Source organism: Zosterops lateralis, assembly GCF_965231275.1.
Source record: "Zosterops lateralis genome assembly, chromosome: 11".
In the NCBI taxonomy this organism is placed as follows: Eukaryota; Metazoa; Chordata; class Aves; order Passeriformes; family Zosteropidae; genus Zosterops; species Zosterops lateralis.
Genome location: NC_139771.1, coordinates 3243065 through 3260418, shown reverse-complemented (window position 1 = coordinate 3260418; position 17354 = coordinate 3243065). Strand labels below are relative to the sequence as shown.

The following is a 17354-nucleotide window of genomic DNA, read 5'->3' as shown; positions in this document are numbered from 1 at the left end:
TTTTGTTATTTTTTTTTCCCTTGGAACCAGCACAGTTACTGTTGGGTATAAGTTCACTTGAGTTTCAGAGGTACCAGACTCTGCTATAAACACAGCTGCTATTGAGTGAAATAGCTTCAGTCCTCCCTAAAGTATACAAGTTCAGTGTTAGTGCAATAGTAGATGCTTATTTCATTTACTGTTAGTCTTCCTTGGCAGACTAAAACTATGAAGTTCCCCATGTGCTTGCCCTTCCATTAACTGATGGAAGATGCACATGGAGGGTAATGCTGGAGCTTCCCTGGGAAAACCTGCATCTCCTGCTCACCCAAAGGGTTGGATAGAGGGGGTTTCTTCCTCAGATTGTAGTGGAAAGAGTCCACGCAATGGTGTGCAAACCATGTTACTTGTGCTGGTTAAGTCTGTTTATATAACATGCCTGAACGTTGGGTACTATTCTGTGTACGTCAAATATCAGCACAGATAAGGTCAGCTCATGTTTAGCACTGAGTAGGAAACTGGTCAGGAGCAATTAATCAAGTACTGGTGAATGCTGATGGACATGGTCCCTCCAAGTCCTTGGCAGTACTGCTGGGGTCAGGGAAGCAGAGGTAACAACCATCTATATAGAAATACTGATTTTATTTTTTTGGTCACTGTATGCTTGTGTTTCCTGTGGCTCTTTTTATAACTGAGAGAAAGCGAAGGGTTTTTTTAATTATTATTATTTAGCTTATGGAGGACAGTTTATTTAATGCATAGAGAAATGGCGTAGTGATATAACTTAGCTGATAAATGAGAATCTCTGCATGGCTCTGTTTATTTCAGACAATCAGGGCACAATGGGTCTCTCATCAGAACCAGCTCTAAGAAGACTGATCCTGTAGATGGATACTGTGGTTGTATCTCAGTTCTGCAAGTTCTTGGATTAAACAAGTGAAAGTGTACCATGGAATTTTGTCCTTAGGGCAACTAAAATATAATTTAGATAAAACAGGTCAACTTTGTGTGTGCTGCTACCCAATGGCTGAATATGTGGAGTTTGTTAAATATCAACAATAAACTTGTATAACAAGGCTGAATTCCCTCGTGCTGGTTGTGAATAGGTATTTTGAGGACTGTGATGTGTAGATCTCCTAGAGCTGTAGGAGCACTGCTCTTCAGTTCATAGCACAGAACCTCTGGAGCAGGTGGGTGATGCTCTGGTGGGTGGAAAGCATTGAGAGGAAACAGGTAGAAGGGGGAAAAGGGTTTAAAGGCTTCCCAGACATTATTTGTGACTGATACTCAAAGAAATCTGTTGATGCTGTAAATGCAATTAACCTGAAAGTATGATCCAGACTCCCGTTTTGTGTTTCAAATCTCACCGAGAGCTGCTGTGTAGCTCTGAAGTCAAGCTGCATTGATCAGCCAGGTCCTAGATGACAGAAGCTGTCTTCCCATGGCTTCTCCTGGCATGATGCCTGGGAAGATTTCCAAAATGTGAGAGCCCCAGAACAGTGCCAGACTGCTGTGCTGCTCCTTGGGTAAACCTGGGTAAGCCCTGCTCTGTGGCTGCAGGACAAGCTCCTGCTTGAGCCTCTGCTGCACATCCCTCCTCAGCAATAACACCTGTGTGCTGACTGATGCTGCCTGCTCCAGAACTTGGGATTCAGGTGAATCTAGAAAGTGAACATTTTCTTACCTGAGCTCTGCAGTTTCTGGTCAGTGCTTGGATATTTCCTGTGCTCCATTGGAACGGGGGAGCTGCTCCATCATCATGTGGAATCAAAGCACACTAGTGACAACCAGGATGATGGGACACTGACAAGGTTATAAATGACTGAAGATGGGAGGTTTCATTCATCTTTGCTGTTAGAATTGAATACTGTACCTGATCAGGAAGATGAAGGGGGTAGTAGTTGCTTATAAATCTTATAAATAAAGGTTTAACTTAGATGTGGTTTCCTCTTTGGCTTTGCTGTGTGAGTTTGTTCCAGTGGAAAGTTTAGTGTGGGGTAGGGATGAATGAGTGGGTGTGGAACTACCTTCTTCAGAGCAGTGCAGCCTTATTTTGTGTAAGTTATGAGTGGACCTACAGCCGAGTTATAAAGAATGTTCACAAGTCTTTTAAAAACATGTAAGTGGTGAAATCTGGAAACAAACATTTTGAGATACATTTCCTTGTTCCATGCTGAGGCTGAGCCCTGAGGACCTGTTAGTCTCAGAAAAAGCCTGACCTCTTTTAGGTTCCTCCTCCTTTAACATGAAAGGTTCTCATAGCACATGTTGAGGCAAGAACTTACTTGGACATTTGCTGTTAGTACTGTGATTTTTGCTCTCCTCATTGTTGCTCACTTGTTTGTGGAAGCATGGTGCTTATGGAGTTTTGTGTTGCAGACCCAGGGTCAGTGTGATTTCCACCATTTCTTCACTGAATCCAGGTATGGAGGTGAACAAAGCAATTGCACAAGGGCCCTGTTTGTTGTCGGGGTAGTTGGAATCAAAAGCTTGAGACAGCTCTGCATTTTCACTGCCCTTAAGTCACCAAAAATGTAAACTGTCTATGAGTTCTGGACTGAAATAAAATTGTAAGAGAGGAAAAAGACAGCTCTAAAAAAATTACACTTGTTCAATTTTTCTCTCTCATGCTGAATTCTAAGAGGCAAAGTCTCTTCCCCCTTTCTCCCCTTCACAAATTGTCCTTTTTGAGTGCTGGAAGCAGGAATGGCACTGAGCTCCTGGATTGCCCTAAACCAGCATAAAGCCATTATGCACACAACAAATTTAGGCTAGAAACAGAAATTTAGAAATTTAGGTAGTAAGTTTTTTTTCTCTCAGTAACTGACTTTTGTCACAGTTCATTAGAAATGCCATTCTAATGAACCAACTTGTAATTAATATCAATGAATTTAGCTTGGTTGTTGTTTAAATAATGCAGTGATCTTGGTAGCAGCATTTGTGAGGGTTTGTACCGTCATGTAGAGAAGACAGAGTGTGGAAAGTAGAAGATAAGAGTAAAAATCATTGGAAGCTGGCAATTCCGGAGGCTGTGAGAAATATTTACAATGTTTATTGTAATAATGAATGCTGTAGAGTTCATGGATGCAGAAAATGAATGAGCTCTTTGGGACGTTGTTCTGAGAGCCTTTTCTCACATCACAGAGGACGATGTGATGAATTTGTTTGGCTGAAGGGAAGAAAAGCTTCTAGTCATGAAAGAAACTGCTTATATTGACCTGGGATGGCTACTGTGTGAGGAGGAGCAAGTTTTTAGTTAGCTCTTTGTTTTTGCAAAGAGTTTGACAGAATGAGACCTGTATAGACAACTTCTGTCTTAATTTGATTTTTTTCCTATGTTCTTTAAATCTAGGAAATAATCACTGTAGCCCTGAAGTATAAGTTGGACTTGTAGGGCAGGAATTTTAAATGTAAAAGAGATTTGCTACACCACTGTGGTGTAAGTCAGTAAAATAAATTACTGGGTCTTTTTCTGGAGAGTTGGTGGGCTTGGTCCCCAACTTCTTCAGGGAAATCTCTGGGCTAACTGGTTAATGTTTAAAGAAGGAAATTTTCCTTCTGAAGAAACTGGCTGTTTTCTGGGTGTTTATTCTTCTTTTCCCCCTTAGTTTCTCTGATCCTGAGGGCAAAACTGTGCAGTGATTACTTTTACTGGCCCCCTCTTTTCCCTCTTCTTTCCCTTGCTCCCCTCTCCCCAGCTGTGTATGTGTCAGGACAAAGAGCCTGACACGCTTTCCTTCTTGAGGCTTTTCTTACCAACTTTGAGTTTTTCAGGCATGATACTTCTTTAAATAAGTATGATCTAATGTGTCTGTGGTCAGGGAATTGAGTGGTGCTAGAAGTGATCTTGTTGTCTGAGGAATATTGTGCTGTTTGCTCTTTATAATCCCAGCACTAAGGATGGAACTGCTGTTTCTAAGGCAGTAGTGAATCTCAACAATCAAAAATGCTAAAAAAATAACTGGTACCACAGAGTGAACACATGTGTAAGATAATGTTTAAAAGCCCATGGAAAGAAAAAGTGTTTAAAATCTGCCTCACTCAAAGTTTCAGAGTAAGGTTTGAATAAGAAAAGCTCCTGATCTCCCTTACCTGTTACATTTGCAGCATCTGAAGTGCAGAGGCACAGCTTTTGAAAGTTCTGACTTCAGCACTGCAAGGCTGGAAGACAATTGTGTTTGGGTTTTGTGTTTTCTAAGTAATGTTCTGAGTGATCCCAGCTCCAGAGCTGAGTGTTAATTTAACTTTCCAGTTTATAATTACATGTTTTTGACCTGCTTGGTAAAAGCTGCTTCTTTATAGAGTCCCCCACAAGTTGATCCTTTTTTTCTCTTGGAAGCCCTTGTTTCACTGTAAAGGCTGATTTGCTGTGATCTCTGTCTCCCTTAGCTCACAGTGCTTTTTCTCTCCTTCCTATTTTGATAGCTCCCATTTTAGAGAGCTGCAAGTTATAACCTTATTTTGCTTGGTTGGGTGAGGAGCCTCAATGCATTTCACTGCCACTGCAGTCTTACTGTGGCTCATCAGCATCTTCACCTTTGCCTTCTTGCCTTGAGCACTTAGACTTTAAAAATAGCCTGTCCTCCTATGGCAAAGCCTTCTTTACCGTTCACTCCAAGAATTAGAATTAATGACACATCAAAAGTGAGAGGTGCCATTTTTCTGTGGAAAAGGAGTAGCTTGCACAGATTATCTATGGCACAAAGGTATGAAAGAAGTTTTGTAAAATTAAAATTCAGGTGGGGGGGTTATGCAGATTGCCTCATTTGAATATTTAAATGTTCTGTAGCTTTTTGATGACTGCTTTATCATTGTTTTCCATATATATGCAATGATGCTCATTTACAGCCTTCCCCAATCAGTTACACAGCAAATACCACTGCTATAAATAAAATGTCATTTGCAGGAGACAGAGTTTTGGAAGTTAAATGAGGAAGAAATATTAGCTCTGATCAGTCGGTCAGGATTTTCTCTACCAGGATTATTAAAAGGAGTGGTTAAAATGTGGATTTTCCATTCCTTTCTGATCCTAGCTAAGGGATACTTCAGGATTTCAGATAGTGTTTCAGAAAGATTGTCCAGGATGAAAAAAAAAAAAGAAGTCTGGGGATGTTATCTCATGTTGCAGCTTAGCCAATGTAGTATTTGGCAATCAAAAGGCAGCAGTGCTACTTGTCACCATCCCTGGCCGTGCATTCTCACTCTCCTCTCTGCCATGGCTGCTGTCTTAATCCTGCAGTCAGCTGTTTCTTCTCTCCGGCAGGAAACTAATAGCTGTTGTTTTGGGGATTTTTTTCTTGTTCTTTTCTTGGTCAGATCATGCTTTGGCTTGTTTGGTGCTTCTGTGCCATCTACTAAATTATTCAGATATTTCTGTCTAGTTATTCAGTATCACTGGCTTTGCTTTTAGCACTTGAGCAGTGACAGTAAACTCGTATTTGTCACCATCAGGGAAAATAGGCTTATTTTTGCTGTTACACTCTGAATCCCCAGCAGTATCTGCCAGATGCTCCACTTGGGCAGCTCACACAGGCACACCTCGGGCTGCTCCTGATGCTGCTCCTGCCCTGGGCTTTCCTGCACCTGCAGGGAAATGTAACTTCCTCTGCAGTTTTATCATGTCTCACACGGGAGTGATAGATCCTGCACTGTGCTGGTGAATCTTGTCGTATCAGTGCTAAAGTAACTTAGATTAGATTAGTTGGAGGTGATTACACTGAAGATCTCCCCATCAGTGACACTATCTTTGGAAGATATGGAGCAGCTCAGGTGGGAATGCATCTCGTGGTAACAACACAGGAGGTGTTCAAGAGTGCACAGGAGACCCATGAAACAAGCTGGGGGTCAAGATAAATATCTGTTGAACCCAGACTGCAGAGGGCTTTTTCTTGTACAACTGATGGAGCTAAGGATGTAGGTGCTCTCAGCACTTACTTTTATAAGGGATTTTTAAGTATGCATTGTAGGAAGTTGAATTTTTCCTCATCTAGGATTTCTGACTTGATAATTTTCACTCAGTGGTCGAGATGGAGAGTGATTCTATTTAATAAAAATGGAATTAGAAATTCTCATATTCACATTCAGAGACTCGAGCAGAGGGACACAAGCTTTGAGATACATTCCCCAGTGGCACCCATGCATGGTAGAATCCTGGTTTTGTTTTTGTCTTCCTCTCAGTTTTAGGGTGATAATTGACAGTCATGTTTTGACTTTTAAACCGGGGAGAGCCTGTGAACTTCATCATTGTAGTCCTGGCAAGGATTAAGGTTTGGATGGGTAACATGCATTGAATGGAGCTGGTCTACTGCTGCTGCTGTTGAATTCTCTGTGCTGCTGCTGTTCCTGTGCAGGGCTGGGGATGCCTTTGGTGTTCCTGTGCAGGGCTGGGGATGCCTTTGGTGTTCCTGTGCAGAGCTGGGGGATCCTTTGGGGAGGCTGGGTCAGGTCCGGGGTTCAGGAGCTGGAGGCAGGGCTGTCCTCACTCGGTGCTCCCTGTCCCCACGTTGGCAGAGCAGGGCTCTGTCTCTCCTCCTGCAGATGCTGGTGCTGGCACCTGCTGCCTGCAGAGCCATTTGGGAGCGTTCCAGGGCTGCTCTGGTGATCAGACTCGCCTTGCACTCTAATGAAACAGCCAGATTAAGCTGTGACAATAAAGAACCTGAGGCACACGAGTCCTGAAGCGATGCTGGGCTCTGAAAGGTGGGTTTGGGAAGGAAATGACAGAGCAGGACCCAAAACCTGACTCTTCAAAGTTTGTGGCCTCATTTCTTGAGGTTTGGTCTGAAATGAAGAACTGCTGCTCAGCATTTCTGAAAACCAGGCCTGAGCACTGGTGGCTTTGTAGAGTGTGGTCAGTGTGTGTTGGGTGTGGTTGACGCCTTTTACAGTCCTTTGAGAGTCCTCTTTCCCGTTAATCTTCTTGCTAATGGGTACCACAAGTGTCCCTGTTAGGGACAATGAGCTCAGATGTCCCTTTCCACAGACAACTTCTGCAGCCACAGGCTTTCCCTGCTTGCCCGTTCTGTTAGCTGTGTTGGCCACTCGGGAATAAGTTGATTTCTTTGTAAGGAAAATCGTGAGTTCTTAGTCGGTTTTGATCCAGCTTGATTTGTTGTGATGACTGGTTTTGCTAAAATCCTATTTGCTTCTGCATCTTTTATTTGCAATCATGGAGGGTGGTTGTGGGTTTTTTTGTTGTTTTTGTTTTTGTTTTGTTTTTGTTTTTTTTTTTTTTTTTTTTTTGTGCCACTGCTTGTTAAAATAGGTTTTCTGTCTCTTGGACAGTTGGATTTGCAGTTGCATCTGTCTGTACAAACCTTATCTTCAGCCAAATATCATTAGTGTGTGTAAAAGCAAACAAAGATGCTGTGATTAAGGTTTGTTGTTGTTTTTTTTTTTTTAATTTGAAATTATTTAAGATTAAATTACTTAGATTGAAATTATATGATACCAAAACTGCAAAATTTGAAATAAGTTATTTTTCGTCTTAATTTTTACTCCAGCCTATCACTGCCAATTTGACTAACAGATTGTTTGTCCAAGGAGGAAGGCCTGATGTTCCATGTATGCAAAGAAATACAAATGAAATGTCACTCCCTTTGTTTCCCCCTACTATCAGTGCCAATATTTTAAAAATAGGAACGTGCAGTTCAACAACCGAGTCAAATTCTTAAGCCAAAACTGAGTTGTCCTGTGGTTGTGGTGGCATTCAAGGGAGAATTCCCCTTTCAGAGTGTAGCTTAGATGAGAAATGAGAGTAATATATAACTTTTTTTTGTGTGTCATGTACCATTTCAATGGCATGAGAAAGGAAGGAAACAAGTAGGAGTGTGCTTTTACATACAAAAGGGGTTTTATATCATGGTTTTTTTCTTAAATGTCTTATTTGCAAGACATCTTCCTTTCCCTGCCAGTTTTCTCTTTTAATTGTTGTGTTGTCTGCAGTGATGACATCCATTAGTTGGTTCTCTGAAACAGGAGTTCGTTTTCAAAGTAGGACTTGGAAGATTGTGCAGAGGTTTTTTTCCCTTTATGTGAATTGAGTGCTGAGTCAAGTTGTGAGTGTCCTGTTCAGATTTTATTCAAAGATTTTCCTGTAACATATGCACGGAATACGAGTCGGCAGTGAGAACTTGTTTGAATAAATTGAGCCTCGTGGCAGTGTTAGGGAACTATTTATTGTAACTTTGTGAAGACTGCATTGACCTTCATAGTTGTCTGTAGGCCTGTCAGCCTTTATAGATGGAAAATAATTTCCATACCCGGTATTCTACGGTTTCTCCAGTAATTTTTATGTTTCAGGTACTTCCGAAATAATTTTTGTCTTTGTTAATTGCCTCAATGTATGTGCAATGAAGGTACTTCTTGATTTGAAGTTACCTTTCTCTCACATAGTGGATAGGCTCCTCAAAGGGAGTGTAAAGGGTTCCTTCCTCTGCCGGCAGATTAACTCTTCCCTCTCACTCCCTCACAGGCAGCATTCCCCATCACTTTGTATCCCATGGGATTTCACACTAATATGCACCAGGGATTCAGATCCAGAGGGAGAAGTCAGTTCCTTTCCATCTGAGTGCTCTATTTTATCTCACCGTGAATCATACTACATTTTACTGGTAGAATATTTGCTGTTTCATGCTGCTTGTCTTTGTACAGAGGATAAGAAGCTGCCAGGCTGTTGTCTGGGACTTGGGAGCAGCAGGAACTTCACATTTCTCCTTCATCTTCTTTTCCAACTTGTAACTTCAGGCAGTTGTATTCATGCAATAGGACATGAATTTAAAAAGTCAACAATGAAAAGAGAGCAGTCTGTTCTGTCTGGTTTCTTTACTTGGCCCATAACCCCCAACGTGCTTGTAGTCTGCATGCCGTGAAAGTAGATGAAGAGAGCAGAATAACGCTGGAGATTTTGCACATTTCAAAAAGAAAAACAAGCCTTAAGGACTTGACAGAACTCCCAACTATCTTAAACGTTAGAGGCAAACTGTATTTAACAGCTCCTAATTGCAATCACTTCCAAACAATGGAACTTTTTGGGACACCCTGTTGTGTGTTATTCCCCTGTCAAGTCAATGCTCTCTCTGTCCGGTGGCATTTAAATGAGCTGGGAATAGAGCTGGGAATTTTTACATTCTCACCTGGACTTAACCCGAAGTCCCATGGAAATTGCTTTACTGGCTGGGTAGCACAGCACGGATTGTAAAGTCAGATCCTGTAATTTTTGTTGAGCTGGACCTCAAGATTGTTGAGGTGTGTTCTTTTGTCTGTTTCAAGATTCATTAATCAGGCTTCCCAGTTCTGGGTGTGTTACCTGTATGGTCAGGCAGATCCAGGCACTGAGTCAAATCCTGAGAGCCACTGGACTTCAGACAGGGGTCGGGATTGGAAAACAGACATAAATTGACCTAATCTAAGTGGAAAAGATAAACATCAGGTATGGTATCAGCAAAATTTTGCTAAATAGGTTATTGTTCGTTGTTTTTTTTTCTGTGATTTACAATAGCTCTAATGAAGAATCGCATTAAAGATATGAGCACTGGTCCCGTTTTGTTACCAAATAGATTCTCCTTTTCTCTGGTAAATATTTTTATGCTAATAAAATGTACATTCCCAGACATCTCCACATTTTCAAGGCAGAAAGGACTACCAGGCTGTATCCTTTCAGCCTGTTTATTTGGCTGTGTAATGCCAGCACTTGCAGTATTTAACCTGACGTGGGGGGCTCTGGTTCCCTGGTGCAGCATCAGCTGTGGGCAGTGTCCCCTGCCCTGCCCTGGTGACACAGCCACCCTGTCCCTGCATGCTGCAGGTGCCTTCCCTTTGCTGCAGGCAGGGAGGGACCGGGAGCACAGCAGGATGCTGATGTGAGGGTGCATTGCTTGGACACCTGTCTGAGCCCTGGAGGTGTCTGTGCAGGAAGAACAGTGATGTTAAACCCTGTAAATAACTGTGGGGTTTGCTGGTTCGGTGTGGCCAGAGCAGCCTGTGCTGGTGCTGCACACCTTGATGGTGGGCATTGGCTCAGGGCAGGGAAGCTGTCAAAAACACAGGCCTTTTGTTTTGAATAAACCCTTGGAATAGAAATAATGGCCTTGTTGTTGCATTGCAGTGCAGTGGTGCAGGCTGGCTGAGCATCCTCTGCAGGGCTGCTTGTTTGTGGTTACCTCCATGTGGAAGGTGTGTTTTCCAGAGCCACACAACTCTCTGTGAGCCTGGCCTGCTGCTGTTGGCAATGGCCTGGATCCTCCACAGCAGATTCTTTGCCCCTTTTACATCTTACAAGAATTTCTTACAGAGTGTAAGAACAGAAGGTGTATTCTTTAAATGCACTCTGAGGAGTCTCAGCATTGCTGCTGCAATGGAATGGATGATCCTGAGCTCTCTTCTCCTAAAACTGTTTTAATGGGAGCAGCGAGGAGTTGTTAGGGCTACTGGTCTGTGAGTAGAGATTTCAGCCTGGGTGTGAGAGAAATTATAGTAAGTTTTATTAATGAATCTAACTCTGATGATAGTTCCTATTTGCATTTATATGCATATGTAATCTTCATATTCAATGGTATCAGCAGAATTTTGCTGTTCAGATAAGACAACCTAAAGGAGATGTTGGCGATCCTACCTGCATAAAAGGTGATTCAGTGATTTGTTTGTCTTGATAAATCCTTACAGAAGCAGGCAAATAAGCTGTTTTTTACAAGCCAGCTGTTTCATTCTGTGTGTGTAAAAATAATGCTTTAAAGGACTGTAAGTCAGTCAAAGGTTTCTGTTCTCTACATTGGGTGGGATAGTAGTATTTTTATTGCTTTGTTATGAGGGCATCAAACTTTGCCTATCCATAGTCTGCTTTCTGGGACTCGCAGGTCTTGGAAAGATTTGGAGTGTGCTAACAATGCTGAGCCAAGGCTTCTGTGACAGGTAGTTTGTTTTCTTTCCTACAGAAACAACTGAAACAGATTTTTTTTTTTCCTCGTCACAGAACAGCAATTAAAATGGCTTGAAAAATTTGGAATTTCAGCATAAATTGGAGATTTTGAGAAGTCTTCCACTTTGTCTTTTGTTTGTGGGAGGTCAGGTACTAGGAACGCTTGTAAAATACTTACTTTGTTTAAACATCAGAAAGTTAGACTTCCAGCTGGTAGGGACTAAATAAGAGAAGACAAAATTATAAGGACGGCCTTAAACTCTATTTTGACTCTAAAAGACTTGGAGATCTAGGAGCTTGCATGAAGTATGGGACTCTGGAGACCCTTTCTTGGAGAAGTAGGACCTCTGCCAAGGGCTCCAGCAGGGAGGCTGGAGCAAGATGGAAGGGCATAGATGTGTGTACAATAATACTTTGCTTCCCAAGGAAATATTTTAATGTCCCTATCTGACAGAAGAGTCGATGTGGTTGCTGAATGACAAAACCTGGGTCGTATTCCATGTGGCAGCTGAGACAGGGGCTGGGTTTGTGCCCACCCTGCTCCTCCTGCACCGTGTCACTGGAGTTAAAAATTCCTCAGGTGAGGGGAGAGGAGATGGACAAAGCCTTGGTGGCTTTATTTAAACACCCCTATGCTGGTATCTCACAGCTCCTGCAGCTCTCTGGGCTGTGCTGAGCTGCTCATCCCAGGGCAGGGATCCTGCAGACACCTGCTGATCTGTGAATCCTAAACAGCTCCTTCACAGGTATTAAAGATTTCCTACAGCAAATGCTCTTCTGAATGTTTGTTTGCTTTTGCCTATCTCAGCCCTGATTTCAAAATTTTTGTTCAAAGGAGGCAGAAATCTGCCCTTGTGCCTGATGGAGGTGGGTGAGGTGGTTGCTGATCTGTGGCAGGTAATCGGCTGTGTCCTTCCACCGAAGCAGCAGTGCTTAGCCAGGGTCTCTGGCGTTTTCCCCCGAAAGGATGGGACTGTTTTAAGGAAAGGTACTGACCCCAGCATGGGAATTTGGGTATTTCTGTATCTGTGAGTGTATTGCTGCAAAAGGGTGAATGAAACTCACACCGAATCGCTCGAAAATTCCTTTTCTCCCGCACCGCTAATTTTGGTTCTGGTTGAGAAATTTGCACAATGTATCTTGTTTTGAGCTGAAAACACTTAACTAAGAAACATGAAACTCGCCAGTTTACCTGGAATGCATTTCACAAAAATGTTTATGAATCAAGAACTACACGTTGTAAGTTGAACCTAAAATCAAGCTGCTCTTACCTGAATAGATTATTGCATCGGATGCTTTTTGTGCTGTAGAATTTTAATTTTATTTTTTTTTTTTAGCAAAACACTTCGACTTGTCATCCGAGAAGGTCCTTTCCATTTTTGACTTTGTTCTGTCAGTGAGGAGTGGGCAGAGTCTCGGTCAGGTTGGGTGGAGTCTCTGTGCTCTGAGCGGGTGCAAATGTGTTTTCCAAAGGGTTGATGATTTCGGCCTGCCTTATCTCCTGGGGCAGAGGACCCCATGCAACTGCATTTCCACCTTTAGATCTGCTCAGACATCGGTAAGGTGTGTGGCCTGCGAGTTCCCAGCTGTGCACAAATCATGGTTCTAACATTCTCCCCTCTTCCCCCGGAGCCACTGTGTCATCTTCATGTAGCAAAAGGGCCCACTGAGACCTATAGTCATGGCTGGCTGTAGTGGTGGTAGACTGGGGAAAAGGTTAAAAAGAAGCGCTTGGAGGTTTTTGGGTTTGTTTTGGGGTTGTTTTTTTTTTTTGTAGGCTGTGGGAATTGCTGGTTTCTGCAGCGATAATAGAAGCAGACACAGATGAAGTGTAGGTTTGGAGGTGCACGGCAGCATCGGAATTGGGATTTTGGGAGGGGGTCTGTGCCCTATGGGTTGGAGCCCCGTCCAGTGCAGCACCAGGATGGGGCCCATCGTGAGCCCTAGAAAAAGAAATTGTTACCAAAAGTCTTTAGAAGAAGCGCAGGTGTGATTTCCCCTCCGGGGAAACAAGTAATTGCCATTTCTCGAGGTGGAAAAGCGCAGGTCAGTGTGTGAGCGGGCCCGGGGAGCCCCTCTTCTCCCACCCCCAAGGGTAACAAAAGGATCTGCGCTTCCCTTGCTGCCTTGGCAGCACGTTTTCGGGAGGAGAGCTGCAGTTTGCAGGTGCTAAAGGAACCCTGCCCTGTCCCGGCAGAGCTGGAACAGGGTTCCTGCCCGCCCGTGCCCAGCGCGGGTTTGAAACACATTTTCCTGGATGCTTTGACATGAAAGAATTCGCTGAAACCTGATCCTTGCTGGAGCTCCGGTCCTGAGGGGTGTCTCCTGTCCCCACTGTCTCCTGCGCCTTTGTTTTAAAATAATATTAAGCCTCAGACACCAGCTGATTTACTTTAATTCAATATCCGACTTATGTTTGATTTCTTTTCATATTCAAGTGAGCCATCTGGCTTTAATGAACTGTAACTGTTTTAAATGCTGCCTCCAGTTGCTAACATCTGAATATTTCATGTGCTGAAAGGAGATTTGAAATGCAGAAGTGAGGCTGAGGAGTCCAAACTATTTCCAAATCAGCTCTGTTCCAGCAGCACTTGTGCTCCACTTCCCTTGAGATTTATCAAAAGGTAATCTTTGGGGTGCCAGACTGTGAGCAGCAGCCACAGTGGGTGCTAATTGCAAATGCTCTCAATTTTGTGTACATAAAACACCACAACTGCTTATGAAATCCTGAGTAACAACCCAACTTGACTTGGGCAGAACATCAATCAGCTTCAACGAGAGCTGCCAGTGATTGGCATCTTCTAAATGAAAACAGCCTCTTTGGTGTTTGGGGTTTGGTTTTGTGGGTTTGTTTCAGGGTTTTTTTGGTGGAGAGGGTAGTGTCCAAAATATTCTCATGTTGGGAAAAAAAAAAAAGGTAATATAGTTGCATCACACAGTTTAGTTGTAGAAGCTGATTGAGATCTGTATCCCATAAACTGAAAATAGCTTAATTGCAGTTAATTCTGAGTATACTTTGACAGGGCTACACAGTCCTAAAGCAGTGGCATATCCCCAGACTTGTTGGAATCTGTGCTTTGCTCAGAGCATTGCCTTTGTTTTGGCTCAGCACTGTGACAGCTGATAGACTTGGGATAGGCCATTACCAAGGCATGTTTTGATTAATGATTAAAAAGTGGTTTTGTTGGTTAGTTCTTCTCTGTGTGCTGAGCATTGTGCCAGTAACATCATCTTCCAGCATCACTTCTTAAAAGATGGAATAGGTGGAAGCCAAGTCTGTTTTGGAGGAAGGTCTTGGAAGGGAATAGTCTGGGAACCTGTGCTTCAGTCACTTTACCCTGCGCTGCTTTGTCCTGAGAGCCTGGAATAGCTGTGTGAGGAACCAGGGGAGAGTGAGAGTAGAGCCTGTGCTTAATTCCTCAGTGACTTTCTCCCAGGGGCAGAGCTGGGTTGGGAGTTAACGTGTGACCTTGTAGGTACATGCTGAGCAAAAGACTTTCTGAGCTGGAGTGGAGCAGGTTGGAAGCAGAAATTGGCAGCTGGGTTCCATTCCAGACACATCCCTGTGAAGCTGTAATGAGTAAAAGTTATTAGTATCTCCTACACAGTAGATTTTTCTGGCATTAAGCTGCCATTCAATAGGAGCTCTTAATGAAAGCTCTTGCTACTCTCAAAAAACTTCTATTTTCACATGTAATGAAAATTTTTGAAGTTGGCTGTAGTTTTGATTGTACTTGAACTTCTTACATGACTGACTGGATATTTTATTCTATTCAAGTTTGTCAATTTATTTGTGTGTGAAGGAAGCTACCAGTGTTGTGTACCTCTAAGTGTTATCAGGTAGTCTGCATAGACACTATAGCTGTACAAAACTCAAAATCAGAGACTTTTCAAATGTGTAGGACTTCCTTTTTATATACCATTGTTATTCAAAATGTGTTCATTTCAGAAGCGCAGCCTATGTTTTTTAGAACCTGATTTTTAGTCCCTTATGTTATTTCAGGTATCTCACTTAAATAAAACAGGTACTTCACAGACATTCAACAAGAATGCAAAGGCTTTTTGAAATAACCCTTTTCTTCCAGGAATTTTGAAGGCAATAATCTTAGTTTTACGGCTCCTCATCTCTTTGATTTATATAAAGATGTCAGTCAAAGTGTGTTATTTATAAAGAAACATGTCACCTAGACTCTTACTTGCTATAAAACTTGGCTTTGGTGGAGAATTTTGTAAAGAACCAAAGTTGTGGGCTGCTAAACTGCTGGGCTTGCTTTAAACCCGTTTTTACTTATTTTCTACCATTCATAATGAAATAATTATTTAATTATTTAATTTAATTATTTAATCATAGGACTAGGTTTGGAAATTGGATATTAGGAAAAAACATTTCCTTGTGAGGGTAGGCAGGCCCTGGCACAGGGTGCCCAGAGCAGCTGTGGCTGCCCCATCCCTGGAATGTCCAAGGCCAGGTGGGATGGGATCTCAGCAACCTGGGATTGTGGAAGGTGTCCCTGCCCATGGCAGGGGGCTGGAAGGAGATGAGCTTTGAGTTCTCTTCCAACCCAAACCATTCTAAGGTTCTATCTTAAAAGTAGCTAGAAATCCCATGAAGGTTTTCTTACCAGTTGTTCCTTTCAGGTGTTTTCCAGGAACCCTTTTTGAATGTCTCAGCGGCTGTGGAAGGTGGGAGGCAACTCATGACCAGCAAACAGTGACAGCCTTGGACTACCCTGCTTTTGGCTGCTGGGAACAACCACTGGGCTCCTGTGGAGATGAATGGAGAACAGCAGTATGATGCAGGTAACAGTCCAGCCCAACTCCATGGCCAACTTTTCTAAAAGTATTAGCAATGTGGAAGAAAGATGAGCTCAGTGAGTGTCTCATAGTGCCTGTGCCTGGTGCTGTACCCAGGGAGAAAATCCAGTCTCACAGATTCTGGGTTATGTTCTGGCTGTGGGGCTACCAGGGCTGTGTTTGTTATTTTGTCTGTATCAGAGCAGGGTGTATCACTGGCTTAAAGGGAAACAAAATCTGGCCCACCTTTCTTGGTGGTTGTGTTTTCAAAAAGCTGTGACTTTCCTTTTTGTGGTACCGCTGTGAGATGGGCTTATGAAAAGCTTGGTGGTGTTAACACTTATTATTTTAAGGCATTTATCTTTCAGAGTGGTTAGTGCCTAGTTCTGACCTTGTGTTCATCATCTTAATATTTTGGCAAGCTTCTGCTGCTGGTTGAAAAAGTCAGATAAGTGAAGCTGTTTGCTGCCATTGTAATCTGTCCTGTTTTTCTGAAGTGCCTTGGTGTGTCCTCTTTGATAGGCTTGTGATATCAATTCCAATCCTCCTGCAGAATGCTGTACTATGATAAATCAGCTCAGGTTTTGGATCACATTGGAACACCAGGCCAGGAAGGGTGTTAGTCTTGGGTGGCTGGGAATACTCACAGCTTTTTGAAATGGTTCTGGAATTGTGGGGGTATGGACCATCCATTTTTTTTTTCTGTCTTGCCTGCCATGACTTGTCCCTTTTCTTTGAGGAGATTCCTACCTATTACAATTTTATAAAGCAAATTTTAATTTGTAATTATCAATGTAAACAATTGGATGTAGATTTTTTCTGAGTATTACTTTCTTTTGGCACTTGTCCAACAAGCTGCTCTTCTCATAGGACAATTCACTGTTGGTAATTTCTGTACCTTTACTTTATGGAAATCTGATTGTTGTCGGTGTTGCTGAAGAAATGTTAAACAGAATTTTAATCTATAGTGCATTTTAGGAGAAGGTTATCATCTGCTTTATGATGCTGAAATATGCTTTTTGATTATTAATTACAGCAACTCAGTCAAGTTGTTGTCAATGTTGCATCCTCTAATAATCAAGAAAAGACATAATGGATGTGGATATAGAATTTCTCTTGGCACATGCAAATACTTTTTCCTGGCTTAGTGGAAACTGCAGGCTTCTGTCAGAGTGGAAGGAAGGGAGAAGAAATGTGAGGAGTTGTGTACATGGTCAGCAGTGGTGTGTCCACAGGCTGTGATAACACATCCCTCAGTCTTAAAACCTTTACTGATGTTTTTCCAACTTCTTCAAAAAGTACCAGGTCACAGAGTCCTCTCTCACTGTGTGCTTTTGAATAGCTAAGGGAAGGTTTGATGCTGGTTTGCAATTACTCAGCAGCTGTTTCCCTGAGCATCCTTTTGTGCCAGGTTTGAGTACAGAAGGCTGTGAAGAGCAAACAGTAAATGATGAGAGCTTTACTTGCATTCAGAGATAGTTCCCAGCAAATGCCTGTGTAAGCATAAGCACACTGGTTTTGTTGTGCCCTCTAATATTGTTTTCTGAAGTGCTTTTGAGTTACAGCAGTCCAAACCACTGCTGGAACATTGCCTTCATATTCTTTGATTGGTGTAATTTTCTTCCACTTAATCTTTTGCAGCAGCTTTTGGAGATGCTCCTCCATT

At 42.5% G+C, this 17354-nt stretch overlaps 1 protein-coding gene across 1 annotated transcript in view; it reads left to right on the top strand.

Annotated features, from left to right (window-relative positions):
• Positions 1 to 17354, top strand: part of SFMBT1 (Scm like with four mbt domains 1) — a 71823-nt gene that overhangs the window by 21745 nt on the left and 32724 nt on the right. The window contains exon 2 of the mRNA XM_083869573.1: positions 15533 to 15694. Within this exon, the coding sequence (XP_083725699.1) occupies positions 15667 to 15694 (28 nt within the window). The 5' untranslated portion in view covers positions 15533 to 15666. The remainder of the gene's footprint in view (positions 1 to 15532; positions 15695 to 17354) is intronic.